Source organism: Dendrobates tinctorius, unplaced genomic scaffold (assembly GCF_039654945.1).
Source record: "Dendrobates tinctorius isolate UK_male_01 unplaced genomic scaffold, ASM3965494v1 ptg000107l, whole genome shotgun sequence".
NCBI lineage: Eukaryota > Metazoa > Chordata > Amphibia > Anura > Dendrobatidae > Dendrobates > Dendrobates tinctorius.
The window spans coordinates 21,909,521-21,930,751 of record NW_027361775.1 but is presented as its reverse complement, the minus strand read 5'-3'; the positions used below and the strand labels follow the sequence as shown (position 1 = coordinate 21,930,751).

The 21,231-nt window shown below is 44.1% G+C and overlaps 1 protein-coding gene across 2 annotated transcripts in view; it reads right to left on the bottom strand.

The window, feature by feature from the left end:
- The window catches only part of ECE2 (endothelin converting enzyme 2), a 141,258-nt gene that overhangs the window by 46,492 nt on the left and 73,535 nt on the right, over positions 1-21,231 (bottom strand). For both annotated transcript variants that reach the window (XM_073589236.1, XM_073589233.1), the window contains exons 10-13: positions 15,409-15,523; positions 14,088-14,198; positions 13,918-14,016; positions 3,525-3,602 (exon numbers count right to left, since the gene is read on the bottom strand). In XM_073589236.1, the coding sequence (XP_073445337.1) occupies positions 3,525-3,602; positions 13,918-14,016; positions 14,088-14,198; positions 15,409-15,523 (403 nt within the window). The remainder of the gene's footprint in view (positions 1-3,524; positions 3,603-13,917; positions 14,017-14,087; positions 14,199-15,408; positions 15,524-21,231) is intronic.

Here is a 21,231-nt window from a genome sequence, read left to right as displayed (position 1 = left end):
GATTTGAAGCATCACTTGGAAAGTGATTGACAGGTTGGTCACACTCGTCAAACATAGTGTTTGACAAGTGTGAGCAGCTTTTTACTATTGAGGCCGCCTATGTGGCATCAATAGTAAAAGATAAAATGTTAAAAATGATAAAAAAATAAAAAATCGGGGTATATTTACCTTCCGACGTCCCGCGCTGCATTCCCGGGTCTCAGCGTTCCCAGCGATGCCTTGCGAGACCTGTGATGACGTTGGTCTCGCGTTACTGAGTCATGCGAGACTATGTCATCACAGGACCTTGCCGCAAGGCATTACTGGGAACACTGAGGCCCGGGATGGCAGCGCGGGACGTCGGAAGGTAAATATACCCCGATTTTTTATTTTTTATTCTTTTTTTTACAGGGGTATGGTGCCCAGGGCCTGGAGGACAGTCTCCTCTCCTCCACACCGTGGGTACCAACCGCACATGAGACGCTTAACTTCCCGCATGGTGGGCATAGCCACATGCGGGAAGTAAGCGATTCTCATGGATTCCTATGGGTGCGGAATCGCGGCAATTCTTTGCGATTCCGCACAAAAGAATGATCATGTTGTGATTTTTTCCGCGATGCGATTCCGCCGCGGAAAAAAGCACAGCATTAGCACAGCATGTGCAGAATGCCATAGGAATGCATGGGGTGCGTTCTGTACATGATTTTTAAACGTTTTCGCGCCGAAAATCGCGGCAAAAACGCTTAAAAATCGCATCGTGGGCACACAGCCTGAATCATTCTTTGTGGATATAACCTCCAGGTGACATTTATTCACCAAACCATTAACTTTAGTTATATATGTATGAGGTATTGTATATCCCTTGAAAGGCACATATCCTTAAAGTCTTTTAGATTTTTAAAACCATTGTTGGTACAATCTGTGTGATATAGTGAGGATTCAGTATTCTAGATTAGGTATCCACAAAATTATTTCTTACTTTGGTATTTGTTTTGGAACTTGTATTGTCCTTTTTCTGAACAGTGCTTTTTTGTAACGTATATCTCCACTGAAATTAATTGAATGTATTTTTAATGTATTTAATAAAGATATATTTTTTTAAACTTTATTTGGCGTAAGCTTCCGATTTTCTGTTTTAGATATGATGTATTTATGGAAGTGCCATTAATTTAAGCCTTAAAATTGGTATATAATTTGAATATATGAAGTTCAAACTGTTCTACTGCCCTATAAATTATGCTTGTAAAATTAAAGGGAACCTGTCAGCAGGATTGTGCACAGTCACCTACACACAGTGTCAGGTCAGTGTCGTTATACTGAATAAAATGATACCTTGGTTGATGAAATACATCATATGGCTGTTTCTTAATCTTTATTTTCGGTTTTGTGTTAATGAGATTCTCGTGCCCTAAGGCGGGGTTCATGTATGTGGTGCTCTGATTAGGTATTCATAACGCGGCCTGCTGACAGGTTACTGATCCCTCACTGACCTGCCCCCTAGTTTGCATAATGAATATCATCACATACTGAATAAAAAAAAATAAAAAGAAAAAAATGCTTCTGCAGGCAGGTGCTGGCCGTGGCACCTGTGCTGCAGCATAATCGCATGGTTACTGTGCACTTAATCCCTTTTGCAGATTTACTTGCCGTTTTTTTATTCAGTATGTGATGGTATTTATTATGCAAACTAGGGGGCAGGTCAGTGAGGGATCAGTGACCTGTCAGCAGTCTGCATTATGACTATATAATCAGAGTACACATACATGAACCCAGCCTTGGGACACGAGAATCTCATTAACTAAAAACTGAAAATAAAGATTAAGAAACAGCCACATGACGGATTTCATCAACCAATATATCATTTTATTCAGTATAACGACGCCAACCTGACCCTGTGTGTAGGTTACTGTGCACAATCCTGCTGACAGGTTCCCTTTAAGCTACTTAGTACCTAAATTGGCCAATTTATGTACTGTATGCCCATCAGCCGTGACAATGCATAACTTTCTATCAGACACAATGGCTCAAAAGCCTACAGATTGAAAGGGCAGGTAGGATGCCACAGTAATAAAAAAACAGCATGATGGGTGGAATGCACAGCCAACTATGGAGGGCATCACTACCTTCAGTTGTATGCTACAAAGAAACAAAGACTACCCAGCACCTCCTAACAGAATGAGACGAGTGTGAACAGGTGCAAGCTGCTGTGACTGTTGTAAATACAAATCAAAAAGCACAGTAGCTCAGTAAACTGCAATATTGCCATTTAGACTACTGTATACTTATAAAATGAAGGTACTTTGCGCAGAAGTTGGCCTATCTAGCCATATAACTAGCTATTTTCGTAATTTATAATCCTGGATTATCTCCACTATTCCATTATACTCTTTGTCTTGCTGTGAGATAACTGACTGCAGTAGCTGTTTCCTCCCCTGCTGCAGTGTACAAGGATTAATCTCTGCCCTTTGTCCTGGCCATTATCCTAGAAACAATAGTATAGAAAAAGCAGAGAGCAATCAGCTCACCTGCCTGGTGCACGATCAAGATACTTTTCAGGTAGTAGAAATCCAAACAATGGCCGCCACTCACTCCTTCCATAAACAAGATTTTATCGCTCAGACTAAAGGTTACGTAGGTCAGAAAGGCGTTGTCTGGAGTCTGTATGTGCTCCATGTTTGCCAGTTTATTAATTTTTGTGTCACTGTGTGGCCAACCTGTATTTTAACTTTGGATGCAATAAAGTCTTTTTTTTTTTATGTAAGAAGAGAGTGCCGGCTATGGTTCGGATTTCATCAACCAAGAACCATTCCCCAGTCACTGAAAATGCAATAGATCACCCTAAAATTAACCTTTGTGAGGAGCAGCAAGGAGGCATAGCTGTGGATCATTAGGAATTTTTTATCTAGGAAATTATCTACGAAAACTAATTGTGGTTGCTATTTAAGGCTGGTTTCACACTTGCGTTCTTTAGCGCTGCGCCTCGTGCACTGTCGTGCTCCCCTATCTTTAACATGGCGGGCGCATGGTATAGCGCTTGTACGCGTTCATGTGCGTTTTCGTGCGCTGCATTTTTTTCCAGGTGTGTGCCCAGGTGCGCCACACGCAACATGTTGCATTTTTCTGTGCACCCAACTGCTGCCAAAAAAACGCATGCGCATGTTAGCGCACGTTAGCGCACGGAATGCGCAAAAATAGAACATTACAGTCTATGGGATTGCACACGTGCGCTAGGACATGCGCATGCATGCGTTTAAAAACACATGCGTTTTTAGAGTTAACATGGCGACAAACTGGTTAAATTGCATGCGCAAAAAAAAACAGCAAACGCATGCAAAACGCTTAATGCGTTTTGTTGCATGCGTTTGGATTGCGCACGAGGCGCAGTGCAAAAAAAACGCAAGTGTGAAAGTAGCCTAAGCCTTCGGCCTGCCATGTGTACTTATCCCCGGTCCTCCAGTAGATTCCTCTATGAAAACTGACCATTACTGCTTTAAATAATGTTATCACATGTCTAATAGTCTTTTGATTATCTAACTTTCTCTTACCCCATCATACACTTCATCCAGCTCCTTTGTGTCCAGGATAAAGTCAGGAAATCCTATCATGTCATATATAGCATCTGCCTGAATAGAAAAAAACAAAGATCAGTAATAATCTTCACAGTTGCGGTCAGTCCCATTTTTGGTCTCACTCAGACATCAGTTTTTCATGTAAAAGTTTGATCCATACTTTTCACAGATAAAACCCGTACCTATTATTTTCCATGGGGTGTTCACATGTCCATGTATTTTTGTGAGCCGAGTGGTCTGCACAAAATCATGCACACAGGTCCAATTCACAGATTAAACTCGTCAGTACAAGTCTGTGAAATAATCGGACAGCGCTAGGATGCCATTCAAGTACTGTATGATAGTCATGTTTGTGTAACCTCATATCCTAAAAAACTGATCCAACTCTGATACTAAAAAAAAGGCACACTGACAAATACTGATCCAAAGCGCTGATGAAAATAGGTCTGGTTTTAACAACATTAGCAACCATTCTAATCAATAAGGATCATCAATGTCCACTGAAGCCTGTTCAATGTCTGACTTTAGATCAATAGAATGTAGTTGCATAGAAACAATCAACAAAGAACCATATCCATACCCTAAATAGATATAACACCATACACAACACACAATCACACCGGTCCCCATGCCCATCATCCCCTCCCCAGAAATTCCATTAAGGCCACAGTCACACATTCAGTATTTAGTCAGTATTTTACATCAGTATTTGTAAGCCAAAACCAGGAGTATCATCCCCTGAAGAAGTATCATCCCCTGAAGAAGTATCATCCCCTGAAGAAGTGCTAATGACTTTGAAACGCGTTGGGAATAAAACCCCCATTTATATCTCCAATACGCCTGGACATTCCTTTATGCAGCAGCGCGGGTAATATCCACAAATCTCTCCATTTGAAAACACATCCTCAAGATGACTGGGCCATGATTGTAAATAAGCCCCTGTACTTTGTGTCTCCCCCCACCTCATTGTAGATTGTAAGCTCTTACCAGCAGGGTCGTCATTATTTTCACTTTAATTATTGTATTATTATTAACTATGTTATTTATGACTTGTATATGAACTGTTGAATTGTAAAGCGCTGCGGAATATACTAGTGCTATATAAATAAAGATTATTATTATTGTAGAGCAGGATGAACTGATCCGATTGATGTACATTTTTATGGGGATAGTTTCAGCAAAACTTGCATCTTTCTCATTGAAATCTCTGGTGATTGTATGCATATGAACCTCATGGGCGGTCGTACTCAATGATTGACAGTCTTCCCTGTATGACTGTCTGTACAAAGATAGCAGTCATTCACTAGTATACCGGCCACATTATTATTATTATTATTTATTATTATAGCGCCATTTATTCCATGGCGCTTTACATGTGAGGAGGGGTATACATAATACATACAAGTACAGTAATATAACAATACAAGTCATGACTGGTACAGGATGAGAGAGGACCCTGCCCGCGAGGGCTCACAATCTGCAACGGGATGGGTGATGATACAGTAGGCAAGGGTAGAGCTGGTCGTGCAGCGGTTTGGTGGATCGGTGGTTACTGCAAGTTGTAGGCTTGTCGGAAGAGATAGGTTTTCAAGTTATTTTTGAAGGTTTTCATGTTAGGCGAGAGTCTGATATGTTGTGGTACAGAGTTCCAGAGTAGAGGGGATGCGCTGGAGAAATCTTGTATGCGATTGTGGGAAGAGGAGATAAGAGGGGAGTACAGAAGGAGATCTTGCGAGGATCGGAGGTTTCGTGCAGGTAAGTAACGGGAGACTAGGTCACAGATGTACGGAGGACTCAGGTTGTGGATGGCTTTGTATGTCATGGTTAGGATTTTGATCTGGAGTCTTTGGGTAATGGGGAGCCAGTGCAGGGATTGACAGAGGGGAGAGGCCAGGGAATAGCGGGGGGACAGGTGGATTAGTCGGGCAGCAGATTTAAGAATAGATTGGAGGGGTGCGAGAGTGTTAGAGAGGAGGCCACAGAGCAGGAGGTTGCAGTAGTCAAGGCGGGAGATGATGAGGGCATGGACTAGGGTTTTTGCAGATTCTTGGTTGAGGAATGTACGGATCCGTGAAATATTTTTGAATTGAAGTCGGCAGGAAGCGGAAAAGGCTTGGATATGTGGTTTGAAAGAGACATCAGTGTCAAGGATAACCCCGAGGCAGCGAGCTTGTGGGACTGGAGAGAGTGGGCAGCCGTTTACTTTAATGGATAGGTCTGTTGGGGGGGTCACGTGAGATGGGCGAAAGATGATTAATTCTGTTTTGTCCATATTAAGTTTTAGAAATCTAGCGGAGAAGAAAGATGAAATAGCAGACAGACATTGAGGGATTCTGTTTAGTAGGGAGGTGATATCTGGTCCAGAGATGTAGATCTGTGTGTCATCAGCATAGAGATGATAGTGAAAGCCATGAGATTCCATGAGCTGTCCGAGGCCGAAGGTGTAAACGGAGAAGAGCAGGGGCCCTAGGACTGAACCTTGCGAGACTCCGACGGATAGGGGGCGCAGTGAGGAGGTGGTGTGCGAATGGGAGACGATGAATGTCCGGTCTGCTAGGTATGACGCAATCCAAGATAGGGCCAAGTCTGTGATACCAAGAGATGAGAGGGTCTGTAGTAATAGGGAAAGATCCACTGTGTCAAAGGCAGAGGACAGGTCCAAAAGGAGGAGGACAGAGTAGTGTCGCTTGGCCTTGGCGGCTAGTAGGTCATTGGTGACCTTAGTTAGGGCAGTTTCAGTGGAGTGGTGTGGTCGGAAGCCGGATTGCAAGTGGTCAAGGAGGGAGCAAGAAGAGAGGTGAGAGGATAGTTAAAGATGGACGTGTTGTTCCAGTAGTTTTGAGGCATAGGGGAGAAGTGATATAGGGCGATAGCTAGATACAGAGGATGAGTCAAGAGAGGACTTTTTGAGGATACAGTTGTGGCCAAAAGTATTGACACCCCTGCAATTCTGTCAGATAATTCTCAGTTTCTTCCTGAAAGTGATTGCAAACACAAATTCTTTGGTATTATTATCTTCATTTAATTTGTCTTAAATGAAAAAAACACAAAAGAGAATGAAGAAAAAAGCAAAACATTGATCATTTCACACAAAACTCCAAAAATGGGCCAGACAAAAGTATTTGCACCCTCAGCCTAATACTTGGTTGCACAACCTTTAGCCAAAATAACTGCGATCAACCGCTTCCAGTAACCATCAATGAGTTTCTTACAATGCTCTGCTGGAATTTTAGACCATTCTTCTTTGGCAAACTGCTCCAGGTCCCTGATATTTGAAGGGTGCCTTCTCCAAACTGCCATTTTTAGATCTCTCCACAGGTGTTCTATGGGATTCAGGTCTGGACTCATTGCTGGCCACCTTAGAAGTCTCCAGTGCTTTTTCTCAAACCATTTTCTAGTGCTTTTTGAAGTGTGTTTTGGGTCGTTGTCCTGCTGGAAGACCCGTGACCTCTGACGGAGACCCAGCTTTCTCACACTGGGCCCTACATTATGCTGCAAAATTTGTTGGTAGTCTTCAGACTTCATAATGCCATGCACACGGTCAAGCAGTCCAGTGCCAGAGGCAGCAAAGCAACCCCAAAACATCAGGGAACCTCCGCCATGTTTGACTGTAGGGACCGTGTTCTTTTCTTTGAATGCCTCTTTTTTTCTCCTGTAAACTCTATGTTGATCCCTTTGCCCAAAAAGCTCTACTTTTGTCTCATCTGACCAGAGAACATTCTTCCAAAACGTTTTAGGCTTTTTCAGGTAAGTTTTGGCAAACTCCAGCCTGGCTTTTTTATGTCTCGGGGTAAGATAAGACAATCCTTTAATCGTCCCACCATGGGGAAATTCAGAGCATTACAGCAGCAAGGCAGGAACAAGTACAGATACAGATGCATAAAGGCATTACATTGACAGTAGGTAGGTACATATACGAAAAAAAAAAAAAAAAAAAATGTAACCGGACTGTCACAACTTTGGAACTATCAGTTCACTGTTTGGGTCGTTCTCCGTTTTGGACAGTGCTGGTTATACAGCCTAACTGCAGCAGGAAGGAAGGACTTTCGATAGCGCTCCCTCTCACATTTAGGATGAAGTAGCCGGTCACTGACAGTACTGCACATCTTTGTCACGGTCTCATGCATGGGAATCATTCTGCACCATGTAGCTCACCTTGGCCAGTATCCTCCTGTCGCCTACTTCATGAACTGGGTCAAGGGGGCATCCCAGGACAGAGCTGGCCCTTCTAATCAGTTTTTCCAGCCTATTCCTGTCCCTGGTTGATATGCCACTACCCCAGCACGCCACACCAAAGAAGATGACTGATGCCACAACAGAGTTGAAGAAGGATGCAAGGAGTGCCCCTCTAACTCCGAAGGCTCTCAGCCTTCTGAGCAGATAAAGCCTGCTTTGGCCCTTCCTGTACACTGCATCCAAGTGATGGGCCCAGTCAAGCTTATTATTGAGGATCACACCAAGGTACTTATAGGTGTCGACTATCTCAATGTCATTTCCCTGAATGTTCACCACTACTGGTGGATTTTTGCCCTTGCGAAAGTCCACCACCAATTCCTTGGTCTTCCCGGAATTAATCCTAAGGTGGTTCCTCTGACATCACTCCACAAAAGCTTGGTTAGTATCTCTGTACTCTCTTTCATCTCCTCCTGTGATGAGGCCTACTATTGCAGAGTCATCAGAATACTTCTGCAAGTAGCAGCTAGATGAGTTGCACCTAAAATCCGCAGTGTACAGTGTGAAGAGAAAAGGGGCAAGAACTGTACCTTGAGGTGCCCCTGTATTGCAGATCACTGTGTCTGACACACTGTCCCGAACCTTAACAAACTGAGGTCGGTTCGTGAGGTAGTTAAAGATCCAGGTGGAGAGTTTGAGGTCCACACCAACAAGGCCCAGCTTGTCTCTCAGTAGACCTGGCTGTATGGTGTTAAAAGCACTAGAGAAATCAAAGAACATTATTCTCACAGTGTTCCCAGGTTTCTCCAGGTGAGAGAGAGTCCTATCTAGAAGGTGGATAATGGCATCATCCACACCAATGCCCGGCCTGTAGGCAAACTGGAGAGGGTCCATATCCGAGCTCACTAGAGGATGGAGACGTGTGAGAACCAATCTCTCTAATACCTTCATCAGGTGTGATGTCAATGCTACAGGTCTATAGTCATTAAGGTCTTTCGGATAAGGTTTCTTTGGAACTGGTACCACACACGATAATTTCCACAGTTGTGGTACTATACCCATTCTCGGGCTCATATTGAATAGATATGTAATGATCTCACTCAGCTGGTGCCCGCAGGTTTTGATTAGCCTTGCACTGATGCCGTCAGGACCTGCAGCCTTCAAAACTTTGATCTTATTCAGTTCTTTTGCAACCTGGGTACTTGTGAAGAACAGACCCTGGCTCAGTTGACAAGTTGCAGCAGGGGGTGAGGTTATTGTAGCAGAGAGGTGTGAATGGTATGCAGGGGCAGGAGCAGCTAGTGTGTGATTAAATCTGTTAAAGAATAGATTAAGTTCATTAAGCCCCTCTTTATCTACAACCATCCTGGAGACAGTCTGTCTATGCCCAGATATAGACTTTAGACCCTCCCACACTTCATGGATCCTTTTCTGTGACAATTTCAGTTCAATCTTTCTCTTATAATTAGCCTTTCCCTGCCTGATTAGATACTTCAGATCCTTCTGAACCTCTCTCAGCCTGCCCTTGTCACCTGATCTGAAGGCCATCTTCTCTTTGAGAAGAGCCTTTATTCCGGGGCTGATCCATGGTTTGTTGCTAGAGAAGCACCTCACTACTTTTGTGGGTACTGTGTTGTCTACACAGAAATTAATGTAGTCCGTTATACAGTGTGTGAGACCATCCATGTCATCACCATAGGAATCTTGCAGCACTTCCCAAGTGGTTGTTTCAAAGCAGTCTCTCAGAGCATCATCACTCTCCTCAGTCCATATCCTCACTGTGCGAGTGACAGCAGGTTCTCTCTGTACAAGTGGCTTGTACACGGGTTGGAGGTGCACTAGGTTGTGATCCGATCTTCCAAGGGGCGGTAGGGCTGACGAGGCATATGCCCCTCTCACATTGGCAAAGAACAAGTCCAATGTTTTGTTGTCTCTAGTGAGGCAGGTAACATACTGTGTGCAACTGGGTAGTATGGATGCTGGAGACACATGATTGAAGTCTCCCGAAACCAGAAGGAGTGCTTGGGGGTGAAGGGACTGCATCATACTCACTGTGGATTGTAGGACTTCAGTGGCGGCATCAGCTTTCGCAGAAGGGGGGACATATGCAGCTATCATGATTACATGCGATAGTTCCCTCGGTAAATAAAAAGGTCTCATGCCCACAGCTAATAACTCAATGTCCTTACAGCATGTTTGCTCTTTGACCACGATGTGCCTAGAGTCACACCATCTATCATTCACAAATATCTCCAGCCCTCCGCCTTTCCTCTTACCGCTCTCCCTTGTCCTATCCGCGCGAATGAGTTTCAAGCCATCCAACGAGACAACAGTGTCCGGAGTACCTTCGGTGGGCCAGGTCTCTGTAAACAGCAACATGCTGCTCTCCCTTAATTCCCGATGATGTCTGGTCAGAGCCGACAGTTCGTCCATCTTATTCCCGAAAAATCTCACATTGCCCATAATGACGGAGGGAAGAGCAGGTCTATAGCGCCTTCTTCTAGCTTTCCTGAGGGCTCCAGCTCTGCAACCTCTTTTCTTAGTCTTCCTTATTTCTGGTGGAATGTCCTCTGGTCTATTAGCAGCATGCTGCCTTGCTGTATCCCTAAGCAGCAGTATAGCTTCTCTGGAGTAGACAATAGGGTCTTGTTCAGTTCCTGGATTTCCCAACACAATAGATCCAAGTAAAAACAAGGTAAAAAGTCCATCAAAGGTCCAGGTCCTCTTATGGTTTTCCATAGTGCAATGTCCCTTTGGAGTAACAATAAAAAAAAGAGAAAGGAAAAATAGAAAATAGAAAAAAGGAGAGAAAAGAAGGAGTTACTGTAACAGGCTGCCACTCCAGCGGCGCCAGGAAGTGATATAAGAAGTGGGGTCTTCCTGGGTCTCCTACCATACAGTCCCTTTTCATTCAGACACCGACGGATAGTACGGGTTGACACTGTTGTACCCTCGGACTGCAGGGCAGCTTGAACTTGTTTGGATGTTAGTCGAGGTTCTTTATCCAACATCCGCACAATCTTGCGTTGAAATCTCTTGTCAATTTTTCTTTTCCGTCCACATCTAGGGAGGTTAGCCACAGTGCCATGGGCTTTAAACTTCTTTTTTTTTTTTTATCAATTAGTGTTTATTAAAGATTTTCAAAACAATACAGTGTCATCAAACAGTAATAACAGTAACAGAGGTTAACCAAAAATGACCAGAAATAAGTAAGGAAAAGAAAAAGAAGTAGGGGAGAGAAGCGGGAGGGGGGGTAGGAACAGTAAGGGGAATAGGGGGAAGAGGAAAGGAGTATAGGCATTCACAAGGCACTGTCTAGCAGTTCAGTTATAGACAAGGGTTCCTGGCAAACTATGGCAAAATGAGAATATTATGTCAAAGATGCTTACTTATTCCCACTCAAGTAAACGGTCAAACAAGGTGGAGCGGGTTAATAGAGGAATGACCACTATGTAACCAGGGGTGCCAAATATTCTGTCTTTTGGTTTTGGCAGTCATGGAGTGAGCCAAGGCGAGTTCATATTGGCAGTGGACATTAAGTTTATCAATTAATTCACTAATATTGGGAGAATTAGTGTCTTTCCATCTTGAGGCGACCAATAACCTGGCAGCTATTAGAATATGTGATAGTGTACCTCGAAGTATGTGTGGAATTTCCTCCAGGCCAATGTGAAGAATGGCCTGCCTAGGTGACAGAGTCAGCTGGATCCCCAAGACCTGTGTAATTAAAAGGTCCATATCTCTCCACCAGGCGTGTTCCAGAGTTCCCCTGTGACCGCAACCCCTCCAACATTTGTCCGACCCGGCAGGGTCATAGTGAGCCACCTGAACCGGATATTGATACCATCTAAGGTGTACTTTTTTTAATTGTTCGAGATGATTGACGCAGGCAGATACCCGTAACACCTCACCCAGCCCCCCCTCCCAGTCTATCGGGTCAGATAGGAAGTTCAAGTCCTGCTCCCACTTGATCATATATGGCAGTTTAACATCTTTTGCTGGGTCGTTTAAGGCTTTATATAATATTGAAATTCCCTTCGGGCCAGAGTCAGGCAACAAGAAATAACCATTAACCCTGTTATTTAAATGTGAGTTGAGAAAAGGCGAGTTTGGGGAATTATGAAGTAGATGACGTATTTGCAAGTATTGATAGAAATATCTTCGGATATTCGGGAAGTTAGAGGCCAAGCGGTCAAAGGGGACAAGGCCAGTGGCATCCAATATCTGCCCTAATGTTACGATTCCAGCATCAACCCAAGGCTGGAGATTAAGAAATGGGATGTGTGTCTCAAGGGCTTTTAGGGATAGGGAATCATGAGATAATTTAATCAAGGAAGGGACCAGTGTCCTCCAGTAGTGGAGCGCGGTTTTCATGGTTGGTAAGGTAGGGGAATAATCAGTGATTGCAATTGATTCAGCCTCAAGAATTGTGCGGGTAGATCTAGTTTTGGCATAGTAGTTCTCTAATTGGAGCCATCTATGGTCTTTGTCCGCCTGCCACCAATCACTGAGTCCAGTTAGTATGGCCGCTCTATGGTACAGCAGGAGGTTCGGCATTCCCAGCCCTCCCCGTTTGAACGGATAGTACATCAAGGTCCTAGAGATTCTTGATTTTTTTGTGTGACCAAATAAAATTGTATGACATAGTTTGTAATTTCAAAATCAAACGTTTGGGGATTTTTAATGGGATACACCTAAGGAGATACAGTATTTTAGGCAGGATCATCATTTTGAAAACATTAATTCTTGCAATCCAGGACGTCATAACCATGTGAAAATGGTCAAGTTGTGCCTTAACCTGTGTGATCAACTTAGAGAAATTCTTCTCGACAATCTGTTCAGAACCCGTCAATATAACTCCCAAGTACGGGATACCCTCTGTCATCCATGTAAATGGAAATTCTGCTTCCATTTTTAACTTGGCCGCGCATGGAACCGCCACCGGAAACAACAAGGACTTCGTGGGATTCAACCTGTAATATGACACATTACTATTTGAATGTGATGAAGTCCTCATTGTGGAGTGGGATTTTTTCCATCTCCGCTCAGCAGCCCTGGAAGCCCGCCTCAGTTCTTTGGTCAGACTGGTGTGCCAGGGCTGTGTTGATTTTGCGAGTTTTGGTATATTTGAGAGGGGCAACTGATTCCAAAGCTACAGCTATTGTGGTGTTATTTAGAGCGGCAGCGGCATCCGCATTGTGTAGGGAACTTATGTCTGTAAGAGGGAGGAGGGATTCAGACAGTGAGTGTAGATCGAGGTGTTGAAGATTTCTGCGAGTTTTTGAGGTGGGGATTGTGGACCTGAGAAGGAGAGGGAAGAGAATGTAAGTAGGTTGTGGTCAGAGAGAGGAAGAGGTGAGTTAGAGAGGCTAGATAGGGAGCAGAGGCGGGTGAAGATGAGGTCTAGTGTGTGGCCATCTTTGTGAGATGCTGCAGAAGACCACTGAGTGAGGCCGAAGGAGGAAGTGAGAGACAGAAGTTTAGTGGCACCTGAGAGGGAAATGTCAATGGGGATGTTGAAGTCGCCCAAGATGATAGTGGGGATATCAGTGGAAAGGAAATGAAGTAGCCAGGTAGTGAAGTGGTCAAAGAAGGTGGTGGCTGACCCTGGAGGGTGGTATATGACAGCTAGTTGGAGGTTGGAAGGGGAGTAGATGCGCACAGAGTGCACCTCGAAGGAAGGGAGGGTAACAGAGGGCGGCAGTGGGATTGGGGTGAAGGAGCAGTTATCTGACAGGAGAAAACCAACTCCTCCACCATGCTTGCAGCTGGGGCGGGGGGTGTGGGAAAGGTGGAATCCACCATATGAGAGTGCAGCAGGAGAGGCTGTGTCAGAGGAGGTGAGCCAGGTTTCGGTGATGGCGAGGAAGGAAAGTTTGTTAGTAATAAAAAGATCATGGATGAAAGTTGGACTCATATTCATAAAAACACAAGAGATTTCAATGAATAAAATACAAGTTACACTGAATAACAAACCTATACAGTATGTCAGTGGCAGACATAGAGAAAAGGTCCCTGTGAAAGAATAGTATATGGTCGCTTTGTAGTAGCTCATCATAATGCACAATTCCACCTGCTTTGGAGGTGAACACAGGCCTCTTTTTTCAAAATTCTTTACATTTTTGGTCAGACATATTTTCTGTGTTTACCTTATACATTTGATATAATTATTTTATTTTTTAATAAAGTTAACCACCTTCTCCTTTGCTGCTCTCCTCGTCTTTTCATCCATCCATGTTAAACCTCCCAATGTGAACTCAAAAGCGGATCGAATCTCGGAGATCATCTGCTCTGCCTGAAAAACGGTGAAATCAAGCATAATATCAATTTTCACAAAAGACTTTTAGATAATAATGTCTTACTTACAATTGTTTTACTGTTCTTGTCAAATGTAGACTTAACAAACAGAGATCCTAGGGCAAAACCAAGTGTGTCATCTGTATTGGACAGGCAGGTCTGCCAGCGAGGAGTGCAGGACTGCAACATAAAGAAAATGTGTGTCTAGCAGTAAAAAAGATCGGTTCTGTTGCAATCAGTAGGTTTTGGAAAAAAACAAAAAGAAAAAAAGATGTTCAGACGATGAAGAGAAAGTCTCAGTTCAGAATGTAATATTCATATGTTTTAAAATATTCATAATAAAATGTACATTTGATTTATTTTTTGAAGGTCATGACTTCATAGTTTTGTAGATTATTTATAACAATATTAGGCAACATTATATAAAAAATATTTATAACAATAAATCCTTCAACATTTTATTTACTCATTTATATAGCACCATTAATTCCACAGCACTTTACACACATTATTGGCACTGTCCCTGATGGGGCTCACAATCTATATTCCCTTTGTAATGTGGGAGGAAACCGGAGGAGGAGCTGTGGAGGGATGCGGACTTCCTCCGTGAAGCTACGCCCACGGCCTCACCTCCTCCGGTCAGCTCCGTCGGCATGCAGCCTGCGTACCCTATCTTTAGCATTAGGTATGCAGGCCATGCCGATGTATGCGGATGCCTCCGCATGCGTCGTTTTGACGGTGCGGCGACCACACCAAAATGCAACACGTTGCATTCGGCGCAGGTCGCCGCACTGTCAAAATGATGCATGCGGAGGCATCCGCATACGTCGGCACGGCCTGCTTACCTAATGCAAATGATAGGGTAAGCAGGCCGCATGCCGACGGAGGTGGAGCTGACCGGAGGAGGTGCGGCCGTGGGCAGAGCTTCACAGTGGAAGTACGTATCCCTCCACAGCTCCTCCATGCGCTAGTGTGAAACTAGCCTTAGACTGCATGACTCTCCTATTCTAAAAATGGCTGCTGATGTAGGTGAATGTAACCAGAACTGTCCATCATCCTCTTCCAAACCTCCACAAAAACTTTCTTGCGTGCAGTTTTTTCAATTGGTGCAGGATGATGGACAGGATCAAAGCCGGGCTGCATGATTGAAGACAGATATACTTTTCTCTGAAACGCTCTACAGTCTCAGTGAAAGTATGGTTTTAAGATCTGGCCAGAGACCAGACTAGACCAGCGCCACCTCCAGTTGACTTTTCCCATTGCCGTTCTAGGTGATTGACAGGTATCGCTCTACCCACATGAGAGAAATCTGGAACGGTGCTTATTATCTTCAAACTATTTTTTCACTGAAACGCCGGAGCTCTGATTCATACAAAATTGTCAGACATACCTTTTTTGCCCCATAAAGTGACTCAAGTAATTTGTCTTGGGCTTTCTCAAAACGAGAATCTAGACTGGGGGACATCTTCTGGACAAGGTTCCAAATCAAGTAATTGTTTAGTATACTGTAAGAGAGAGAAAATTAGTCGCACTGGTTAAAGGAGGTGGATGTCTGAAAAAAAAGATGTGAACTCAGGATTTAATAAATATCAGGTAATGTAATTAGCTTTAAGATGGGAATGAACACAAGATGGCATTGGGTCAAACACTCAGCAATTTCTACTAACACTTTTATAGGTGTATTAGAGCCTGTGCTCAATCTTTTTTTTTTACATATGCCATTGGGGACAGCTGGGAGACCCCAGAGGGTGACATTGATATGCCATTTAATAATGAAAGCTTAAGTATTGTGTCATGACACAGCTGCTGGGTGACCCAGGACCAGTGGCTCCTTCCCTGTCTCTAACACTAGGGGGCGCCTTGGCTCACCCTACTCCCCGGGATACTACTGAAGGTGAAGATGCCCTATCTCCTGAGTTAGTCCTCCATCTGTTCTCTTACCCTACTCAGGGAAGAGGGGCGCTACTGTGCACTGTAGTACACCAACCCTACAAACAAGGCAGTACAAACAAGGGTTAACAGAAAACTCCAGGCATTCAAAATATTCACTTACATATAACACTTACATATAACAGAGGAATGCACCGTGGTATGAAGGTAGGGGAATAAACCAAAATAGAGAAGGATAAGGAATTACTACACATACAAACCAAGCAACAGTCACTAATAACTACTCCAACTCTCCTTTTCATAAGCACTCCTCTCCCTCCGTTAGCCATGCAGCAAATGCTTGCTCTGACAAGGATTTGTAACAGAGTCCAGATTATACAGGGAAAGGAGAGGCTAACTTTGCCGGGGTAGGTAGAAGAAAAAAGACGCGCACTCTTGCTATAAAGAGAGGTGCTGACTGAGCGTGGATAGACCACAGACAGTAGTAAATGGATGGACAGTCGCACTCAGAAAATAAATAATCTTTGCAAAAGAGTCTTTGAAGAAAATTTTTTTAATTCATGTGAGATTTTTCCAATAGATCAAATAATGAAACACCGCAGACAAAAAAGAAATATTCCAAAGGTGAGTATTATATGGTTACGTTTCGACCTAATCCTAGGTCTTTCTCAAACCATACTGAAAAAGAAGATGTAGAAAATAATTACAACACTGAACTAGGTGAACAAAGTATCAAAAACAATTGGAGATATAATTATGTTGAATCTATTTTTATTGAAAAGAGTTGAAAAGATTATAACATATAACATACAAGACATAAGGTACAAGATACAAGATACAGTATTATACACGGTTATACACCAAGCCATACCGGATTCGCCAACAGTTTGCCCATAACCTGTGAGGGTGTATTGCTAATATCAAAGAGAGAGAGGAAACAGAAAGAAAAGGATAACTCACAGGGAGTATAGATAAAGAGGGAAAGGGGAGAAAAGCAGAAGGAAAGAGAGAGGAAGGGAGAAGAGAAAAAAAAAAAAAAGGGGGGGGACAGGGGGATGGGTTTCAGACCTCCGAGCCGGCCTCTAAGAAACATTTTCGGTCAATCGAAGTAGTCCAGGCGTCTCCCTGAACACGATCCAGGGCTGCCATGTTCGAATCAAACGGGAATTATCTCCCTCCAATTCAGCCATCAACTCCTCCATACGAAAAATGTCTATAAACTCTGATAACCACTCTGCTATAGTTGGCTTTGTCATTGTACGCCAGTGGCGTGGGATCACCATCCTTGCTGCAGTAATACAAAACCGGAGAAGGCTCTTCTTTTGTGTGGATATGGAACCCGGGAGAATTGATAAAATGGCAATTTGTGGGGAGGGAAGGACACATTTCCCAGAGATCTCCTGGTAGGCCCGAAACACCCCTTCCCAGAAGGGTCGTATAGCAGGGCATTGCCACCATATATGGTATAGCGTGCCTCTCTCCATTGCACAGCGCCAGCATGTATCATCCAATGTCGGGAAGATGGACTTCAATCTAACGGGGGACAGATACCACCTAGTCAGTATCTTATAATTTTTCTCTTGAGCGCCCCCGGCCGGAGACATTTTATGTGTATAAAGAAAAGCTTTGTCAAGGTCCTCCTTCGAGAACTTGCAACCCATCTCCTCCTCCCATGCGCGGATGTAACTTGGAACCCCTTCCGATTCCCCTGAGTGAAGTTCCTTATATAAAAAGGAAATCAAATGTGAGGGAGGGTCCTGCATTTGTAAGAGAGCTTCCAACCGCGTCATGGGAGGGCGAGAAGCACGGTCAACCAAACGTCCCCGTATAAACGATCTCAACTGGTTATATTCCAACCAGGAGAGTGACCTACTAGGGAACTTTTCCCGTAAGGCATCCCATGTCGGAAAATTTCCGTCTACTAGTATCTGTCCCAGTCGTAAGTCAGAACTCCTATGCCAACCTAAAAATTGGTCTCTGTGACACCCTGGGGGAAAGTCCGGATTACCAAATATCGGTGACAGTGGGTTCAAATTACTGATCAGTTTCTTTTTATGTTTAACACGATTCCAGACCTGTAGAACTTCTCGAGTCAAGAAACCTGTTGGTTAGTCATTTGCAACCTGTTCAGTACGTCTGATCCACGGGAGATGACACAATGGGACGCCGAAAGATGCCTGTTCCAATTGAACCCATTGTTTAGAATGATGACCGAACTGCCAGTCAAACAGACGTGCAAGTAGGGAAGCTCTGTGATAGAGTTCCAGGTCAGGGAGGCCCGCTCCACCTCTGGGTTTCGGGGCGGTTAGAATAGAATATTTAAGACGAGGTTTAGATGTCTGCCAGATAAAGCGGATTAACGCAGATCTAATGGTCTGAAAGAATGTCTTCGGCGGCACTATCGGGACCGCCTGGAATAGATATAAAAACCTAGGAAGAATGTCCATTTTAAATGAATTCATCCTGCCAAACCATGAGATGTTCTTCCGTCCGTATTCCCTCAACTGTTTCAGAGTCGACTCCAACAAAGGCACATAATTTAATTTATATAAGTCGGTCGTGTCAGTAGGGATTTGAATGCCTAAATATTGAATGGCCCCAGTCTTCCACCGAAAGGGGAAATTTCCCATAAGTCTTGTAAGTACAGTCTGTCCTAGGGATATATTTAGGGCTTCAGTTTTCTGAAAGTTAATCTTGAAATTACTGACCTCTCCGTATTTTTGGAACTCTTCCATCAATGATGGGAGGGTTATGTGTGGCTGGGATATATACACTAAGAGGTCATCCGCATAAAGAGAGACTTTATAATGAATATCGTCCACCCATAGACCGTGTACACTAGGGTTCTTCCTGATCGCCACTGCCAAGTGCTCCATAACTATCGCGTATAGAAGGGGCGACAAAGGGCACCCTTGCCTGGTCCCGTTCCCAATGGTCATAGAGCCCGACATTGCTCCATTTACCTTGACCCTGGCCGACGGGCCAGAGTATAGGGCTGCGACCCTATGCAGGAAACGGTTCCCCAGGCCCAGCTGTCGTAGGGCCGAAAACATGAAGCCCCAGTGCACACGGTCAAAGGCCTTCTCCGCATCCATCGACAGTACAACCAACGGTTTACACTTCGATTTAGCATAGGCAGTCAAGTTGAGGGTCTTACTTATGCCGTCCCTCTCCTCCCTTCCTCGCACAAACCCCACCTGATCTGAATGTATTACAGAAGGCAAGAGAGGAGCCAGTCGATTTGCCAGTATTTTGGCGTATAATTTTACATCAACATTGATGAGAGATATTGGGCGGTAATTTGTTACTAATTTAGGGTCCCTGCCCGGCTTCGGCAACACCGTAATAAAAGCCTCTAAAGACTGTGGGGCGAACGGGGACTCAGCTGTGATGGAGTTAAATACCCCCGTCATAATAGGGCTAAGTTGTTCCTGAAACATCTTATAGAAATGAGGGGAAAACCCATCCGGTCCTGGGCTTTTACCAGCCGGAGTGTTTTGGATGACTTCAACAATCTCCTCTGTCGTAAAGTCCGAATCCAACGAGATAGTTAAGTCCGTGGCCAGTGTGGAAAGGGCGGTGTCGTGAATATAAGATTCTATGCATGGTTGAGGATCCAAAGGTGACTGAGGGGGACAATCTCCACCAATATTATATAATGTGTGATAGTAACTCCTCAATATGTCCAAAATTTCTGTCGGGTTTGACGTCGCTCGACCCCCTTTTTGCTGTAGAGAAGAGATGTATGTAGTCTGGTTACGCGGATGCAAGAACCTGGCCAGTAGACGTCCACATTTGTTAGCTTGACCGTATAATATACTTTTGAAGCGATTTCTGTGGTGTCAGTATTTTTCACTCAGTAGGGACTTCAGATCGTCTCTGTATTTGATCAAGTCAATCAGCGTTTCCGTGTCCTTGTCCGTTTTATGCTTCGTCTCTAACGTCAGTATCTTTTCTGTCAAGTCTGTAATCTCTTTACTTTTTATTCGTTTCAAGCGAGATCCATGCTTAATGAGAACCCCTCTAAGAACGCATTTAAGGGCCTCCCATTTAACAGGGATGGCAGTGGTGTCATGTGCATGGTCTTGTAAGAAGTCCTCTATGGTAGACTTGATGTCGGCCACGCAAGTATTATCTTTTAAAAGATTATCGTTCAGTCTCCACGTCCACTGTCTCAGCCCCGAGTCAGGAGGGCTAATGTCCAGAAACACTGGAGCATGATCCGACCATAGAAAACTCCCGATAGAAGGTCTCGGGTTCCAGGCCAATGCACAGTGGCTAAGGAGAAAGAAATCAATCCTCCCATAAGAGTTGTGCGGTGTGGAAAAGAAAGTATAGTCTCTTTCATTGGGATTACAAAGTCTCCAGACGTCAGTGAGTCGCAAATCCTGGAGGTCCCTTTTCAGTGAGGATAGCTGACGATATGAAAGATATGACTTCGCTGCCGTGGAGTCTAGAGTCGGGTTAAGAGTCATGTTAAAGTCTCCTCCCAGTATGACCACCCCCTCAGCAAACTCAGCCACGATCTTCAGGAAAGATCTAGCAGCTCGTATTTGGTCCCGGCCGGGAGCGTACCAACCCGCTATAGTATATGTGGTTGAAAAAATTTGAATTTTCAAAAGCACGTATCTGCCCTCCGTATCGACCAAGGTGTCCAATATGTTATGCTGGAGAGATTTATGGCGCGCTATAGATACCCCGCGGGAGCGTAAATCCGGGTTAGCACTATGAAACCATGTCGTGTAGTGTCGGTCGTGAATATTAGGGATGTGTCCGACTTTAAAATGTGTCTCTTGCAATATTACTATATTTACTTTTTTTCTTATGCATACCATGTAAAATATGTGACCGCTTCTGCGGAGTATTAAAGCCTCTAGTATTCAAAGAGCCCAATGTTATCTTTTGTACAGTGGTCTTACCCGACATTGTATACGCAGCGTGTGGTCAAGGATGCAGGTTACGGCTAACAAGATGGATCGGCTTCGGAGTCCTACGCCCGTTGTTGATGAGGGAGGGAGAGCTAGTGAAGGGAGTGGGTATTAACAAAGAAAGTAGACGCGAAGTTAGAAAAAGGAAAAAGAGAAAGAAGACAAAGAAATAGGAAATTTTAACTATACGAGTGTAAATAAGCACACTCCAGGAAAACCTGTTGGAGGTAAAATATAACAGCTGCGTGCCTTGATGGCAAAACAGCGCCTCCGGGGGTTAAGTGTACAGCAAAAAGAGGAGTTGGAGACACCTTCTCCCCCGTTTCCCGACCCCGTAATGATTTAACCATCGTATTCCCTTTATAACGAGGACTGAACAGATAGAGAATATACGT